This window comes from Brassica napus, unplaced genomic scaffold (genome assembly GCF_020379485.1).
Source record: "Brassica napus cultivar Da-Ae unplaced genomic scaffold, Da-Ae ScsIHWf_646;HRSCAF=948, whole genome shotgun sequence".
Taxonomy (NCBI): Eukaryota; Viridiplantae; Streptophyta; class Magnoliopsida; order Brassicales; family Brassicaceae; genus Brassica; species Brassica napus.
Genome location: NW_026016706.1, coordinates 223,102 through 240,000, shown reverse-complemented (window position 1 = coordinate 240,000; position 16,899 = coordinate 223,102). Strand labels below are relative to the sequence as shown.

The window sequence follows — 16,899 nt, the reverse complement described above, 5'->3', positions numbered from 1 at the left end:
CAGAGTAAATACTCAGAGAAAAACGTAGAGAGAAAGAAAGAGAGAAAGAGAGAGTTCCAGCCAAGAGAAAGGCCGAGTGTGGTGGTGTTGTGTTCCGGCGACTCTGATCGTTTGGGAACTAACTTCGGTCAAGAATTGGAGATCAAGACAAGGAGAAGATCATGGAGAACCCAGACGTGGTTCACAAGGTATGTGATGGGCCATGGCTCCATCAGACCGAACAGACGGTCCATGCGACCGCATCACGGCTCTGCTCGGTTCCTAAGTCCCATCCGGCTCTCCTTATCTGTTTCAATTTGTTTCTCTTCTCTTCTCTCTGGTTAAACACGAAAGGTTGTGTTGGTTGAGTCCAAGGGACACGTCCCTATGCTTTGGCTGAACATAATCAAACCGCTAGCCTAGATACGGGTCGGTTAGACGGAAGATCCGATCGCACCAAGACTGGGTGGTTAGGACGAACAGTTGGGAATGACCCAAAGGGCACGAGTTGCCAAGAGTCATGAGTTACCAAAGGTTGTGAGTTGCCAAAGGGTGTTAGTGACCAAAAGGTACGAGATACCAAAGGTTACGAACATCAAAAGGTACAAGGACCGAGAGGTACGACAGGTTATGACCGATCCTTATGGATCAGCCTATGGCTTGTTAAGTAAGACAAGGTCACGGTTTGTCTAAGCCAAGGAGAGTCGCAGGGTCTGACCGATTGCTAAGCCTTCCGGATTAAGCTTGAGGATTACTCGGCCGATTGGATCCAGGCCTAAGGCCGGATCAGGTAAGGGAGTCCGTTGGGCCATTGAGCCGGACTTCATTGGCCGGTCGCACGTAGATTCTATCCTGTTACACGGATTGGTCTTTGGGGACGATCCGGATCTGTTCGTGTGTTCTGTTTATCTATTCTGGACTATCTATCTGATTCTAAGTCAAGGGGTGGTTGGTTGAATGACTTAGGATACAGTAGATAGGTTCATACTTTTTATGATTATGTGGACTGCGGTTTATCTAAGTTCTAGGGACCAAGCCAAGCATTGTAGAATCAATCCTTTGTATTCTTGGTTATGATTAATGCTTATCTGGTTGTGGTTTCAGGAACTAAGGATGGTTCTGGTCAAGCCAAGGAGCCGTGAAGGCTCGGTCAGTGAGAGGCTGTGTAACGTGTGGTTAGATGATGCTGGGGATGAACTAGTGATTGTCTATGAAACTGTTAAGAAGTTGTGTATTGGATCTCATGTTTCTAAGTAATACAAAGTTAACACATTGTTATTCCGCTGTGAAATCTGTTCCTTTGTTTATGAACCTCATATTCGAATATGACTTAGTAAATAAAAGACTTAAAATGAATCAAACAAGCAAGAAAATTTATAAGTAAGCCTGCGAACTCCATCTGGTGGAGAGGCCAGGGTTCGGGTCTTACATGGGCTGTCTGTTCAGTACAAACAGGACGTCCGTGGGTGTCCGCCAGCACACACAGGACGTCTGTGTGTGTCCGTCAGCACACACCGGACGTCCGTGCCTGTCCGTCAGTACACATATCAGCACGCTGGTCCTTGGACTCAGCACGCTGGCCCATCCCATGGACTGTTCGGGTGATGTTGGCCCACGTGGGATGTCTGTTCAGTACACACAGGACGTCCGTGGGTGTCCGCAAGCACACATATGACGTCTGTGGCTGTCCGTGCGTGTCCGTCAGCACACACAGGACGTCCGTGGCTGTCCATCAATACACATATCAGCACGTTGGTCGTTGGACTCAGCATGCTGGCCCTTCCCATGGACTGTTCGGATGATTTTGGCCCACATGGGCTGTCTGTTCAGTACACACAGGACGTCTGTGGGTGTCCGCCAGCACACACAGGACGTCCGTGGCTGTCCGTGTGTGGCCGTCAGCACACACAGGACGTATGTGGCTGTCCATCAGTACACATATCAGCACGCTGGTCCTAGGCTCAGCACGCTGGCCCTTCCCGTGGGCTGTTCGTGTTATTTTGGCCCACGTGGGCTGTCTGTTCAGTACACACAGGACGTCCGTGTGTGTTCGTCAGCACACACAGGATGTCCGTGTGTGTCCGTCAGCACACACAGGACATCCGTGGCTGTCCGTCAGCACACACAGAACGTCTGTGGCTGTCCATCAGTACACATATCAGCACGCTGGTCCTTGGAGTCAGCACGCTGGCCCTTCCCTTGGCTGATTTTGGAGAACCATAGACTGTCCGTGGACTGCCCATCAGTACATATATAAGCACGCTGACCACACATATCAGCATGCTCGCCCTCCCCATGGACTGTTCGTGTACTGATTTTGGATAACTGATGCACCATGTCAGTACACATATCAGCACGCTGGCCCTTTCCGTGAACTGTTCGTGTACTGATCTGGACATGAGCTCAAGTTTTGATGGACTGGACTGTCCAAGTCAGTCTGATTGATGCTAGCCCGAGTTCTAATGAACTGATGGTCCAAATGTACTTATTCTGGCTCGACTTTTCATAATCCCACCAAGTGTTAACGTTTTCCCTTAGTTTTTATTGTGGTATGATCGAGGCCAAGCGTACTGAAGGGCAAGCGTACTGAAGGGATGAATGAATACTCTTTTTGGCTTAAATGTCCCATCAGGATGCTTTTAGCCGAGACTTGTGCACATGCGGGCTGCATTTCATCGGCCAATCTGAAATATTAGGGTGAGAGTGAATGTCACCAAGTAAGAATCTCGAAGCTCCGACGACGTCTTCTTATATACTTGAATTTTTTATTGGGTTTTTTGTTTTTAACGTTTATGGGCAGAACGTGTGATTGGAAAGGGGGAGGGTCGAATCTTAGCGACAAAGGGCTGAATCTCAGTGGATCGTGGCAGCAAGGCCACTCTGCCACTTACAAAACCCCGTCGCATATTTAAGTCGTCTGCAAAGGATTCTACCCGCCGCTCGGTGGTAATTATAATTCAAGGCGGTCCGAACGGTGCTTCCGCCGAACGGACTTAGCCAACGGCACGTGCCTTTGGGAGCCGAAGCTCCTACTGAGGGTCGGCAATCTGGCGGCTGGCGCATGCGTTGCTTCTAGCCTGGATTCTGACTTAGAGGCGTTCAGTCATAATCCAGCGCACGGTAGCTTCGCGCCACTGGATTTTCAACCAAGCACGATGACCAATTGTGCGAATCAACGGTTCCTCTCGTACTAGGTTGAATTACTATTACGACACGGGCATCAGTAGGGTAAGACTAACTTGTCTCACGACGGTCTAAACCCAACTCACGTTCCCTATTGATATGAAGAGCCGACATCGAACGTTTTCTAACACCTCTAGCTTCAAATTCTGAAGGTCTAAAGGATCGATAGGCCACGCTTTCACGGTTCGTATTCGTTCTGAAAATCAGAAACAAACGAGCTTTTACCCTTTTGTTCCACACGAGATTTCTGTTCTCGTTGAGCTCATTTTAGGACACATGCGTTATCTTTTAACAGATGTGCCGCCCCAGCCAAACTCCCCACCTGACAATGTCCTCCGCCCGGATCGACCCGCCGAAGCTAGTCTTGGGTCTAAAAGAAGGGGTTGTTACCCCGCCTCTGATTCACGGAGTAAGTAAAATAACGTTAAAAGTGTTATAAATCATGAGTGGATTGCTATTAACCAAGACAAGAAGAGAAGGCCCATCAGGCCACGACCTGGCCCAGCCGTTGCCGCGTCCAGAGGAGAGAGAGTCGGCCACTCTTTGGCCAACCGGTTGTAAAAGAATGGGGAAATCGTGTGTATTATTTCTGAATATAAGTTCCCTTTATATATGGGTTACAAGATGAGGATAAAAGGAAAGAGTAAAAATCCTAAACCAAGAGGAAATAGGAAAACTACTAAAGATAAAGATGAAGAGAAAGGCAAAACATCCTAATCCTAAAGTCGGCCAAAGAGTGGCCGGCTCTCTCTCCTCCGGACGCGGCTGGGTCTGGTCGTGGCCTGATGGGCCTTCTCTCCTTGTCTTGGTTAATAGCAATCCACTCATGATTTATAACACTCCCCCTTGGATGCTATAACCATATGGGTTTGTATCATGCATGAGGTTGCCTCATTAAAACCTCTCAAGGAAAACCAAAAACCCAAGGTGGGAAAAATGGAAATCATAGACAGGAAAAAGAGTACAACGCACGACACTCCCCCTGATGAAGGCATCACTGAAGATCCTTCAACTGGCGCATTCCTATCTGATGAACCAGCTTCTTGAACGTTGAGGTTGGCAGAGACTTGGTGAAGAGGTCGGCTGAATTGTCACTGGATCGAACTTGAACCACTTGAACTTCCTTTGCCTTCTGCAGGTCGTGGGTGAAGAAGAACTTGGGCAGGATGTGCTTTGTTCTATCTCCCTTGATGTAGCCATCTTTGAGCTGAGCTATGCAAGCTGCATTGTCCTCATAGATAATCGTTGGCTCTTCCTTTTCCTTTCCCACGGCCAGACCACTCTCTTTCAGGATGTGGCCGGTCATGTTCCTCAACCAAACAAGCTCTCGGCTTGCTTCATACATGGCTATGATCTCGGCATGATTAGAAGATGTGGCCACTAATGTCTGTTTTGGACCGCCAACATACTGCAGCCCCATTGTGAATAAACACATAGCCTGTCTGAGATCTAGCATGATGTGGGTCAGATAAGTACCCAGCGTCTGCATATCCGGCCAAACTCTCTCCTGGCCGGCCGGTATAGAACAATCCGAGGTCTTTTGTTCCTTGCAGATATCTGAACAGATGTTTTATTCCGTTCCAGTGCCTAAGAGCCGGACATGAACTGAATCTAGACAGTAAGCTGACGGCAAAGCTGATGTCCAGTCTTGTATGACTAGCTAAATACATTAAAGCTCCAATGGCACTTAAGTAAGGCACTTCCGGCCCGAGTGTCTCCTTGTCCGGCTTCTTAGGTCCGAATGGATGTTTCTCTAGGTCTACGGACCTCACGACCATAGGACTCGACAAGGGATGAGCCTGGTCCATATTAAACTGCTTGAGTTTCTTTTATGTATAAGTCTTTTGATGCACAAGGATTCCTTTCTCTACATACTCAAATTGCAGTCCCAAACAGAACTTAGTTTTCCCTAAGTTTTTCATCTTGAATTCTTTCTTTAGACATTCGACTGTTTGGGAAATCTCTCCAGGGGTTCCTATAATATTCAGGTCGTCCACATAAACCGACATTATCACAAAGCCCTTGCTGTCAAATTTCTTTATAAAGATACATGGACTTATTGGATCGTTCTTATAACCCTCTTTCACTAAGTACTCTGATAACCTGTTGTAACACATTCGACCTGATTGTTTCAAACCATATAAGGCTTTATTCAGCTTAATACAATTCTGTTCTCGAGAACCTTTCTTATCTTTGAGCTCAATACCCTCTGGAACTCTCATATGAATTTCACTATCCAGTGGACCATATAAATATGCAGTCACTACATCCATTAGGTGTAAATCAATTTTCTCTTTTACGGCCAGACTGATTAGGTATCTCAATGTAGTTGCATCCACCACAGGGGAGTATGTCTCCTCATAATCTATTCCTGGTCTCTGTGAGAATCCTTGTGCTACAAGCCGTGCTTTGTATCTTGATACCACTCAAATTACCCTAAGGAGTGTTACTCTCATAAAAGAGGTTCATATGTAGTACATAGGGATCGAATCCACAAGGAGCTAGGGAACAATTAAATCTAGTGTTTATTAATTCTAAAGGTTGTAATGTTTTAAATAAAATAGCAATAGTAACTAGCGAGTAAATGATGAATGTAACTTAGGTTGGAAATGATATTAGATGCAGGGCCACTATTCAGGTGTTGGAGATTATAATTCTTATGGATGCCTAACTGTTGCATGCATGATATATTAGAGCTCATTCGCTTAACTCAGTGATCAGCTGTCACATGTACCACTGGTTAACAGACTAGATCTTCTGTCTCACCGGTTAGATGCAGACACAAGAGAGTGTCGATCGATAGTCTATTAAGACGTCGACCAATACACTTTTGCCAACATCGATCGATTGTCAGTTGAGGACATCGATCGACGGGTTCTAGCCAGGCCTATGCGCGAGTATGAAAATGCTCTACTAAGATTCTAAATTGGCGGTTAGCCCTCTCTAGCAATCCTAATATGATAGATAGATTTCAGGATGGGATAACAAGGGTGCTTGAATATGCAATCCTATGATCATGTTCTAGTTAGCTAGGCTAAAACAAGCAATGAATACAAATCTATCATGAATATCACAACAAGGCAGATCTATAGTTTTGGGCTAATCCCACAAACCTATCTGAACCCTGGATCTAACAGTTGAACTACTCAGACATAACAAAGCAATTCATATCAATGGATAAATAGAAACTCATAGAATAGACGATAAGAAAATGAAACAAGGAGTTCCAATCACAAGTGATCTTCTCTCCCAAATGAAACTTGTAACAAAACTAGGTCTAGAAAAGAAAAGCTCTCCCTGCCGTCAAACACTTTGGCAGTATATATTCTACTAGGTTAAAAACTCGCCAGGGCATTTTGGTAATTTGGCTTGGCCTTGGTTTTTAAGTCTGCTGAATCCAAAATGTCGCGTCTGGTGTCTCGACATCGATCGACGGTACTTGTGTACATCGATAGATATTAATCTTCATCTGTCGAGGTATTTCCTGATATCGACCATCAGCACTGATGTGTATCGATCGATTATTCTTCCTCTCGTCGACCTCTAAGTGGTCAGCTCGGGTGAAATGTCCTTTATGCTCCAAAATGCTCCAAAGTCATAGCTTTACTCCGAAATGCACCTGAACCTGAAAACATACCTAGAAGAGTAGAAAACATAGATATATATATAGTAAAATAATAATATACCATGGATAAAAATGGGTCAAATCCAAGGTATATCATATCTCACTACTTCTCCTTTCTCATTTCTCTTTCTCACAAAGACCCATTTGTATCCTACTGGTTTGACATCACTTGGTGTCTGGATTATAGGGCCAAAAACGCCTCTCTTTCTCAATGATTCGAACTCCACGTTATAGCTTCTTTCCATTTGATCCAATCTGATCTCTGCATGCATTCTTGTATGGACATAGGTTCTAGATCCTCATCTATATCCATGATCTCAAGTGCTACCTTGTATGCAAATATATCATCGACGTCGATATCTTTTCTGTTCCATTGTGTTCCAGACATCATATAGTTTATAGAGATCTCTTGATTGTCCGGCCATGGCGTCCCATGAAGTACAGCGTCCCGAACCTCACTATGCGGAACGGCCGGATCATTTGGTGTGGCCGGCCCACTCGGCTCGACCGTTCTGGTCGGCTCGGCCGGTCCATCAATGTCCTGGACGGTTTCCTTGATGCTCTCGGATCCAGCACCTCTCTTGGACTTTCGAGGCTGTTTATCTTTGGAACCAATTGGTCTACCACGTTTCAGACGTTGTTTAGACTCTGTAGCCACTTGACATTGTCCCTTCTGGACATCTATTCTTATGGGTGCATTACAAGCCGGGATATATGACTTTGTCACTCTAGTTTGGTCAGCAAATGTATCTGGCAGTTGATTAGCTAGCTTTTGAAGATGTATAATCTTTTGGACTTCCATATCACACTCTTTTGTCCGAGGATCTTGCCAAGATATTGATGGCCGAGACCATTCTATTTCTTTAATCAACCGACTATTATCTCCCCCTAAGGTCGGATATGTGGACTCGTCAAACCGTGAGTCTGCGTATCTGGCCTTAAACAAATCGCCGGTTGTTGGCTCAAGATACTTTATAATAGTTGGGGAGTCATATCCAACATATATTCCCATCCTCCTCTATGGTCCCATCTTAGTTCTCTATGGTGGAGCAATTGGAACGTAAACAACACATCCAAAAGTTTTGATGTGGGACACGTCTGGCTCATGACCCGTAAGTAACTGGGATGGTGAATATCTATGCTCATTAGATGGCCTGATGCAAATCAGTTCAGCTGCATGTAAAACCGCATGTCCCCATGCTGATACCGGGAGTCTAGACTTCATTAGTAATGGTCTGGCTATCAGCTTGATATGTTTAATGAAAGAATCGGCCAAGCCGTTTTGTGTATGTACATGTGCCACAGAGTTTTCTACATTTACCCCCATGGACATACAATATTCATTAAACGCCTGGGACGTGAACTCACCAGCATTGTCTAGACGTATAGTCTTTAGAGGGAAATCTGGAAAGTGTGCTCTCAGTCTTATTATCTGAGAAAGCAAGCGTGCAAAAGCCAAGTTTCATGTGGATAGTAGACAAACATGCGACCATCTGGTCGATGCATGAATCAGGACAATGAAGTATCTAAACATCCCACAAGGTGGGTTTATTGGTCCACATATGTCTCCTTGAATCTTTTCCAGAAAGTTTATAATCTCTTTATTAACTTTGGCTTGTGATGGCCTTGTTATGAGTTTCCCTTGTGCACATGCTCCACATGTGAGATTGTATGGGACAACTCCTTTGAATGTGTGCCCTTGTGAATTCATCATCAACTTTCGCATCATACTAGTACCGGGATGGCCAAGCCGATTATGCCATAGAGTGAAAATTTTGCAGGCATTAGCCTCAATCATACTGATCTTTGCATAGTATAGACCAGTAGACATTGCAGGTATGGTCTCTTGGATCTTCTTATTGCCTTTGGTGATCGAACTTATGTTAAGGAATTCTTTATTTCCTTCTTCCCATGTTTGAAGATGGAAACCATTCAACCTTATGTCTTTGAAACTCAATAAACTTCTTCTAGAGGTTGGGGAATACAAGGCGGTTTTGATCTCTAGATGAGTGCCCTTAGGCATCAATACATAAGCCTGGCCGTGACCTTCAATCAGGCTGGCTACACCCACAATGGTGTGTACATTTGCACTTTGCATTTTGAGATTCATGAAGTATCTTTTGTCTCTAAGTATTGTGTGACTTGTGCCACTATCCACCACGAGTATACTCATTTCATCTTTCATTCTATAAGTAATAAGATTTCTAATCTGAGAGACTTTATAAAACTTTAAAACTTTCTTATTATAAAAGTCAGAATACCAAACAACAATAAAATAAAAACACAAAAGGAATCATAAGTGATTCAAAATTTATCCTTTGAGACAATCAGAAGTCTCAAAATCCATTAGGTCATCATTAGCAAAGTCGGAATCATCATCAGCATCATATCCGGAATCATGAACCATGTGAGCTTCCGGGTTCTTGTTCTTGAGACTCTTTTGATAGAGTTCACATAAGTGCTTAGGGGTTCTACAATTCTTGGCCCAATGGTTGTCCATCCCACATCTGTGACAAACAGATTTGGTCGCGTAAGACGGTTTGGATATGCCGCCTCGACCTCGGCCATAACTGCCTCGGCCACAGCCATAGTTGGAACCACGACCACGATTATTGTGGTTTCCTTTCCGGCCGGTCGAGTAGTTGTCTCGGCCGTTCGAGTAGTTGTCACGGCCACGCCTCTTGTATCCACCTCGGCCTTTGCCATGTGATCTCTTATTATCTTGGGCGTAGTTGCACTCGTTGGGATCTTTCTTTTCAACCTCATGGGCTTCTGGCAATGCTGCTGTTCCAACAGGTCTAGCTTCACTGTTCTTCATCAGTAGCTCATTGTTTGCCTGGGCCAGTAGTAGGCACGAGATCAGATCAGTGTATGTGGCGAAGCCTTTCACTATGTACTGCTGTTGCAGTATTATGTTCGATGCATGGAACGTAGTGTAGGTCTTCTCAAGTAACTCTTCCTCGGTTACTTCTTCACCACAAAGCCTTAGCATCGAGACTGTCTTAAACAAGGCTGAATTGTACTCATCCACTGACTTAAAATCTAAGAATCTGAGATTCATCCAGTCATTCGTAGCCTTTGGGAGTAACACGGTTTTCTGGTGATCATATCTATGATGTAAAGCATTCCAAAGGTCTAGTGGATTTTCTATTGTCATGTACTGATCTTTTAGACCTTCAATTAGATGATGGCATATAAAACTTATAGCCATGTATCTATTCTTATCATTCTCATTGTTGTCCTTGATGATAGTATCACCAAGTCCCTTTGACCTTAAGCTGATCTTTGTATCTAGCACCCACTGCAAGTAGTTATCTCCAGAGAGATTAAGGGCTGCATCGTCTCTGTTTGCTATTTTCGACATCTGAATCACATTATCATTCGAAATTTTAGGTTCACAATGTGATCATGTGGCCGCAAGATAATCAACAAGCTCGGCCACAACAAGTATTATTCAATCATGAAAATGAATCAATTCTAATCGACCATGGTGCTATCAAACGTAAGGCCACACGGCCATGTAAGTCTACTAATGCAAACAAACTTAAGTTTGTGTGATCTACATGCTGGTCGATATTTTAAAACAGTACGAATGCAATTTCGTATTCAGATTCATATAATATGTAAGCAACCTTAAACAATCTGTTTCTATCTTTTTAAAACTAGGGTTTTGATTTAGAACTTTAGTAGAAATCGATTTTCAAGGTTTCAAGGCCTTAAGGATTTTTAAAACTTTTAGATTAGATTACTCAATCAATCTAACAATCCTAAACCTCAGATTTATCAAATCAATCAATCAAGCAAGAACAAATTAAAATCGGATTCATGCTTTAGGTTTAGGGTTTTCGATGCCAATATTAGGGTTTCTCAAATTCAGATCAGGAAGAATTTAAACAATCAAACATGTTTTAATGGAATCGATTCTTGTTACTAGTTATGAGATTTATAGATTTTAATTATGTAGTTTCTAGGGTTTCATCAAGAACAAAGTTTCCATAATAATGGATTAGGGTTTTGTTCTATCTAGGTTCTCAGATCATGGTATACCTTTGTTTGTAGGGGTTTAGAACCGGACCACCAAAGAACGGATGAAACTTCGAGCTGAGATGGACGGACGCTTGCTCTTTCCTATCAGGTTGCGAACGGGGTCGGACGCGAGCTGAGGACGGACGCGAGCTTGTCTCGGGTGCGAGGTGTCTCGGACGTGTGCTGAGGACGGACACGTACTTTCTCGGGTGCGAGCTGAGGACGCGTTCTGAGCTGAGGACGTCGAATGCGAATGTGCTGAGGACGTCTAGGTTTTTAGAACTGACGAAGAACGTCTCCGGGGTTTAAGAGGAGTCGCCGGTTTTAGGCTTTTAGGTTTCTATTTTGTCTCAGGGTTTTAGAGGCTATCGTGCTGATAATGTGTTGTAAAAGAATGGGGAAATCGTGTGTATTATTTCTGAATATAAGTTCCCTTTATATAGGGGTTACAAGATAAGGATAAAAGGAAAGAGTACAAATCCTAAACAAAGAGGAAATAGGAAAACTACTAAAGATAAAGATGAAGAGAAAAGGAAAACATCCTAATCCTATAGTCGGCCAAAGAATGGCCGACTCTCTCTCCTCCGGACGCGGTCGCGGCTGGACCTGGTCCTGGCCTGATGGGCCTTCTTTCCTTGTCTTGGTTAATAGCAATCCACTCATGAGTTGTTACACACTCCTCAGCGGATTTCGACTTCCATGACCACCGTCCTTCTGTCTTAATCGACCTTCGGGGGAAACGACCATGGCCTATGGATCGATTAGACTCGCTGTCAAAGCCGGAACCGTGACGAACATCACAGAGTTTCTAGTCGTTGACCGCCCCGCATCTTACAACGTTATCATGGGGACGCCATGGCTGAACACCATGCGCGCAATCCCATCAACCTACCATCTTTGCCTCAAGTTCCCGACCCCTAACGGAGTCGAGGTAATCTGGGGAAATCCAAGAGTTTCGCAGGTTTGTTTCGCCGCGGAACTAAAACGAAAGAGACCGATCCTCGAAGTTACTCCTAAGAAAGCGGAGAAAAAGACCTCCAGCAAAGATACGCAAAGTCAGGATTCAGCGGAATTCTTCTGGCAGTCTCGCAGCATCGCAGCTCTAGATGAAAAATGCGAGCCAACATGTGAACCCGTGGTAACTGTGGGAACCGAAATTCACACTGTCGATTTCCGTTTAAATAAGGAAACTAGGAAAACCCTAATTTCCCAGAGGACCCGGATATCTGTTAATTACCACACGTCAAGCAATCAGAACACGAGAATAAAAACGATAAAATAAGAAATCGAAAAAAGAGAGCAAAGTAGATCTTATTCCGAATCTGCGTATGAGCGTTACAACAAGGTATAAGCCTGGGCTCGAGAGCTGTCGGCGAGATTCCTAGTTCTAGCAACCCTAAGACGGCTAAACCTAATTGAGTCGCAGCTCGAAATAACAAAAACGGAAAATTGCCTAAATTGCTCTAAGTGATAAGTTTGCTCTGAAAAAGTTCTCCTCCTCTTGCTCCTCGCCTAGGACTCCTTATATACTAGCTCCAAGGTCGGTTTACGCTTTTACTCTTCTGCCCTTAAGCCGTCATAGCATAAAAATGGAGATATTCCATTTTTCCCGATCTTCACAATTATCTTCAAAACTTCCGTATTTATCCGCGGAAACTTGACATTTATCCTTCCTCGTGGGCCAAGCGCGAACCACGCTGTGGTTTACGGGCTTTTGGTTAGGAAAATCGTAGGATGGGCCTCGAGTCGTGTTTTAGGTCCCTTTGGGCCGTCTTCCGACTCGACACGTTTACTACGAGTTTTCCGCGGTTTCTAATCCGTGAAGTTTGATCGACGAATTAGAATAGCGGGAAACATGGACTGAGCTTGCTACGGTCTTCGGGAGATAGCATTCGAAGGTTTGACGAGAATGCAAGGACTGGTGTCGTATCGATGTTCGGAAAGGTTCAATAGCTACACAGCGACCGAACTTTGGCTCGATCCCGGTCGCTACGTAGCGACCGAGCGAGACGAGTGCTCGGTCGCTACGTAGCGACCGAGCTTTGGCTTGAGCTCGGTCGCTACGTAGCGACCGAGCGGGATGATCGCTCGGTCGCTACGTAGCGACCGAGCGGGACGATCGCTCGGTCGCTACGTAGCGACCGAGCGGGACGATCGCTCGGTCGCTACGACCGAGCGGGACGATCGCTCGGTCGCTACGTAGCGACCGAGCTTTGGCTCGAGCTCGGTCGCTACGTAGCGACGGAGCTTGGCTGAGCTCGGTCGCTACGTAGCGACCGAGCGGGACGATCGCTCGGTCGCTACGTAGCGACCGAGCTTGGCTGAGCTCGGTCGCTACGTAGCGACCGAGCGGGACGATCGCTCGGTCGCTACGTAGCGACCGAGCTTTGGCTCGAGCTCGGTCGCTACGTAGCGACCGAGCGGGACGAGCGCTCGGTCGCTACGTAGCGACCGAACTTGGTTCAGGTTTGGTTGCTGCATAGCGATCGGACAGCGTGTATGCATGGTGACCGAGCTTGGTTTGTTCGGTTTGAATCCCAAAGGATACTTCTTCGTAAAAACTTCGTATTGGTTATTTTTACGAAAATTACATCTCTTCTTTTACTATCTCTTTCGGAAATACGATCTCCGAGGATTTTCGGGTGATAATTCCGTCGTAACCGTTTTTGACCCCAACAGTTAGCCCCCCAGCCCGTTAGGATCATGCATCGTAGGATCCTAGCGTGCTGTTAGGCATGTTTGGCAAGTTAGGCGTGATGGATGGAATTAATATCCGAAGGTCCGAGCTTGAATAGTAAATCCTCATGTCTTATAAGAAGGGAGGTTACTTGTTCCATAATTTTTCACTTTCTTATCTTTCTCTAAGATCTTTCTTAAAAAAAAACTTTCTATCTTTCTCTCCACCCTTTTCCTCTATTCTCTCAAGAGAAGTGTAAAGATGTCGAGCAAGAAAAAGATTGCGAAAAAAGGGTCTTCGTCCGCGAGTCCTTATGAAGAGCTCGTCGTTCCGAAGATGGAGTTCGTGCCTCACTCGGTGCATCCTGCCGAGAACGAGGCATGGTGGGTTGCTCATTATGGCTCGTTGACCCCTCCCAAGGAGAAGCCGTTCCCGGTCCTGGTCCATCGTGGAGTCGAGGAAGAGGATGCAAGCAGGACTACTGACGAGTTTCTCGCGACGATGCGATCGTTCTACCACATCCCGGATGCTGTGGAGTTCCGGGTTCCCTGCCGCGGGGAATGTGCTAACAGCCCCCCGGAGGGTTACTTTACTTGCTATGAGGCGTTCGTAGTGCGTTGTCGCCTATGGTTCCCCATACCCGAAATTCTCGTCCGAGTGTTGGACCGTTTCGAAGTTGCGATAAGTCAGTTGACACCCCTTGCCATTCAGCATCTTATTGGGATCCTGATCCTAAGCTACGAGCATGGCCTTTCCCTTTCGTCGATCATTATGAAGCGCTTTTGAGGCTTCAACTTGTCAGGGGTACGGATAAGCATAGGTTGGTCCCTCGGAAATTTATGTCAGTGGTTAAGAAGTTTATTTCGAACTTCAACTCGTGGAAGAAGTTCTTTTTCTTTGTTCGTATAGACGCTGCATCCGTCGAAGAGAGTTGCATTCCACTGTTCCGGAGGTTGCCGAATGATCGTCCCTTCATCAACCCTTTTCTCCGTTCCCCGAGGACATCATTTCGGTGAGGGATCTTCTCAGGAATGGTCCCTTCTTCTGGACTTCTTTTACGCCGAAGAGGGTTCGGAAGGCACTGAGATTCGTGCAACCCGGTCCCGCTTTGGATGCGGACACGGGAAGCGACTCCGAACCTGACGACCAGAATCCCGTCGAAGCTCCAACAGCTGTGCCGGAGTCGAGCTCTTGGAAGGGAAAAGATGTCGATCTTGGCGACATAGAGTTTTCGATGGATGACTCTATGCTTCCAGGATGGGATCCGAACCTTGCTTACGGCGACGGGAGCGGTTCGAGCGAGGCCCCTATTCCGGATTTCGATGATTTCTTTGCTGGCTGCCATCGGGTTTCGATGCTCCTCCTCCTACGAAAGAATCGGCGAGGCCGAGAGTCGTTGCGGAAGGATCTCGCATCATCAATGGGGTTAGTTTTTTGAGAATGTTTTTTGGTGATTGTCCTATGTATATATTTATAACATGCCAATCGATTTTGCAGGGCCTGAGCTTGCTGGGCTCGGCCATTGAGGCGGGCCATAGAGAAGCCATGGTCTACCGCTTCAAAGCGGAGAAAGCGGAGCGGGATCTCGCTCGCGTGCAAGGCGAGATGCTGGAGCGAGAGGCGCAGCTTACTCGTGATCATGCGCGGGCTGTTCGTAAAGCGGAGAGGAAAGGCAAAAGAGAAATCGTCGAGGTGATGAAGACTCGTGCATCTCAGTTCCAGGTTGAGTATGGGAACCTCAAGAATGCCTTTACCTCGGTGGGTGACTTTCGCGAGTGCCGCGGTTCGGTCGGAAGTCTTTGGAGGACGCGAGCCGATGACTATGTGTTTGAAGAGGAAATGAGCTTGATGAAGAGTGGGATGAGTGAACGTGCCCATGCTGAGGCGCTTATCCCTCCGATTGACGAGAAGATTCAAGGGTTCTGGGATTCCATCCCGGTTTCCCCTGATACCGAGGAGGTTCCGACCGGGTTTCCCGATGGTGGCGAGGAAGTGGATCGTCCCGCGGATGCGTTCGGTGCTTCGTTGTCCGGGGACTTTGACTTTGGATTATGAGGGGCGGATTAGTTATCCTTTTATCTGTTTTCGGCCAAGTGTGGCCCTTTGAATTTGGATTTTGTTTAGGCCTAGATGGCCGTATTTGTATTTACCGGGACTGGCCGTTGGTGGCTTTGAATCCCTTGCCGCTTTACGCGGTTTATTTATATGATAAATGTTTTGTTTCGAGTTTTCCTGAGTAGGGTTGAAGTAAATACGAGTTGTCGTCTCGTATTTAGTTCTGATTAGACGTTCAATCTGTTGGTTCGTTCGTGATTTTCGTAAAAATTTACTTATCTTTACGATTTTCGAGAACATTGAGATATGAACGGAGAGACATGGTTTAGGATCTCGTATCTTTTAGATATCATGCCTTGAGATGTTTGAGACCAGAGCGTTGGGTTTAGGGCAAGACCTAGGTTTACTTTCGGTTAAGGTTTGTGCGGTGACTAGCCGGCTATCGTTTTTCCTGTTGCGATTTCTTCCTGACTCGCACCGATTTAAAGTCCGCGATATGTTCTCGGCTTATATGACTTGTATGGTACGAATCGAGCATCTTCTCAGAATCAACTGGAAGTGCTAAACCAAAATTTCGGATTTTTGTTGTAGCGCGCTTTTGTCCTTGTGCTGGACGTTTTTAAAGATCAAAAGAGTGATCGGATTGCGTTTGTTTAAGACGGCTGGCGTGTTCGTCGGGGCCAATCGACGAACGGGGTGTAAGGTTTTTGGTGGTCGCGTTCGGACAATTTGTTAGCATTGTCCTCGAATTTTAACTTTTGCGACGTCTCGCAGTTATTTCGAGGATTATACGTGTATTTTTGCGTGTTTGAAAGGCGATAATCTTTACGATTTTTGGGCCGGAAGGGGCCGCAGACAAGAGTCTTAACGTTTTCAGGCGTGTCCTGAAAGTTTCTTTTGTGTTTTACTGAAGCGTAAACGTTTTCGATAAAAAAGGACAACGTATATTGTAGTAAAAGTTTTTGAAGTTTCTAAAAACTCGATTACAATAATGAAGATTTTTCTAAGTGGGAGTATACGAGTATACGCACCCACTCCCCCCCCCCTTTTTAGAGAGGGGGATAGCTGAACTCGTCTTTTGACGAGCTGCCTACGTACCCCTTTCGAGGATCAAGCCATCTCGTAGTTCTGTTTCATGCCGCGAGTGTTCTTACTCGGCGGTAGATGTCGCGATGTCCGCCTTGACCGTGTCGATCGTGGCTGGGTCGACGCTATTTTCCGGATGTTCCGGTTGAGTTGTCGCGTGGGCTTCGGATTTATGTCGAGCTTCGACGTCCGATGCGTTTGCGTTGATAGACGATTTTACTTCGTCTTCTCCCGGGGCGCTTTTGGCTGAAGATCGATCTATCTTCGC

The 16,899-nt window shown here is 45.8% G+C and overlaps 2 protein-coding genes across 2 annotated transcripts; both read right to left on the bottom strand.

Moving 5' to 3' along the window:
- Positions 1 to 4,526: 4,526 nt before the first annotated feature.
- LOC125604874 (secreted RxLR effector protein 161-like) lies at positions 4,527 to 4,970 on the bottom strand. Its single transcript, XM_048775050.1, has one exon. It carries the CDS (start codon positions 4,968 to 4,970, stop codon positions 4,527 to 4,529), a length of 444 nt encoding a protein of 147 aa, XP_048631007.1.
- A 4,128-nt stretch (positions 4,971 to 9,098) lies between these two features.
- On the bottom strand, positions 9,099 to 9,998 carry LOC106441940. The gene has a single exon (XM_048775049.1). It carries the CDS (start codon positions 9,996 to 9,998, stop codon positions 9,099 to 9,101), a length of 900 nt encoding a protein of 299 aa, XP_048631006.1.
- Between the last annotated feature and the right edge of the window lie 6,901 nt (positions 9,999 to 16,899).

Bases quoted from the DNA above. Each gene is read 5' to 3' on its own strand.
- LOC106441940 (XM_048775049.1), bottom strand. From the start codon at position 9,998: ATGGCTATAAGTTTTATATGCCATCATCTAATTGAAGGTCTAAAAGAT.
- LOC125604874 (XM_048775050.1), bottom strand. From the start codon at position 4,970: ATGGACCAGGCTCATCCCTTGTCGAGTCCTATGGTCGTGAGGTCCGTA.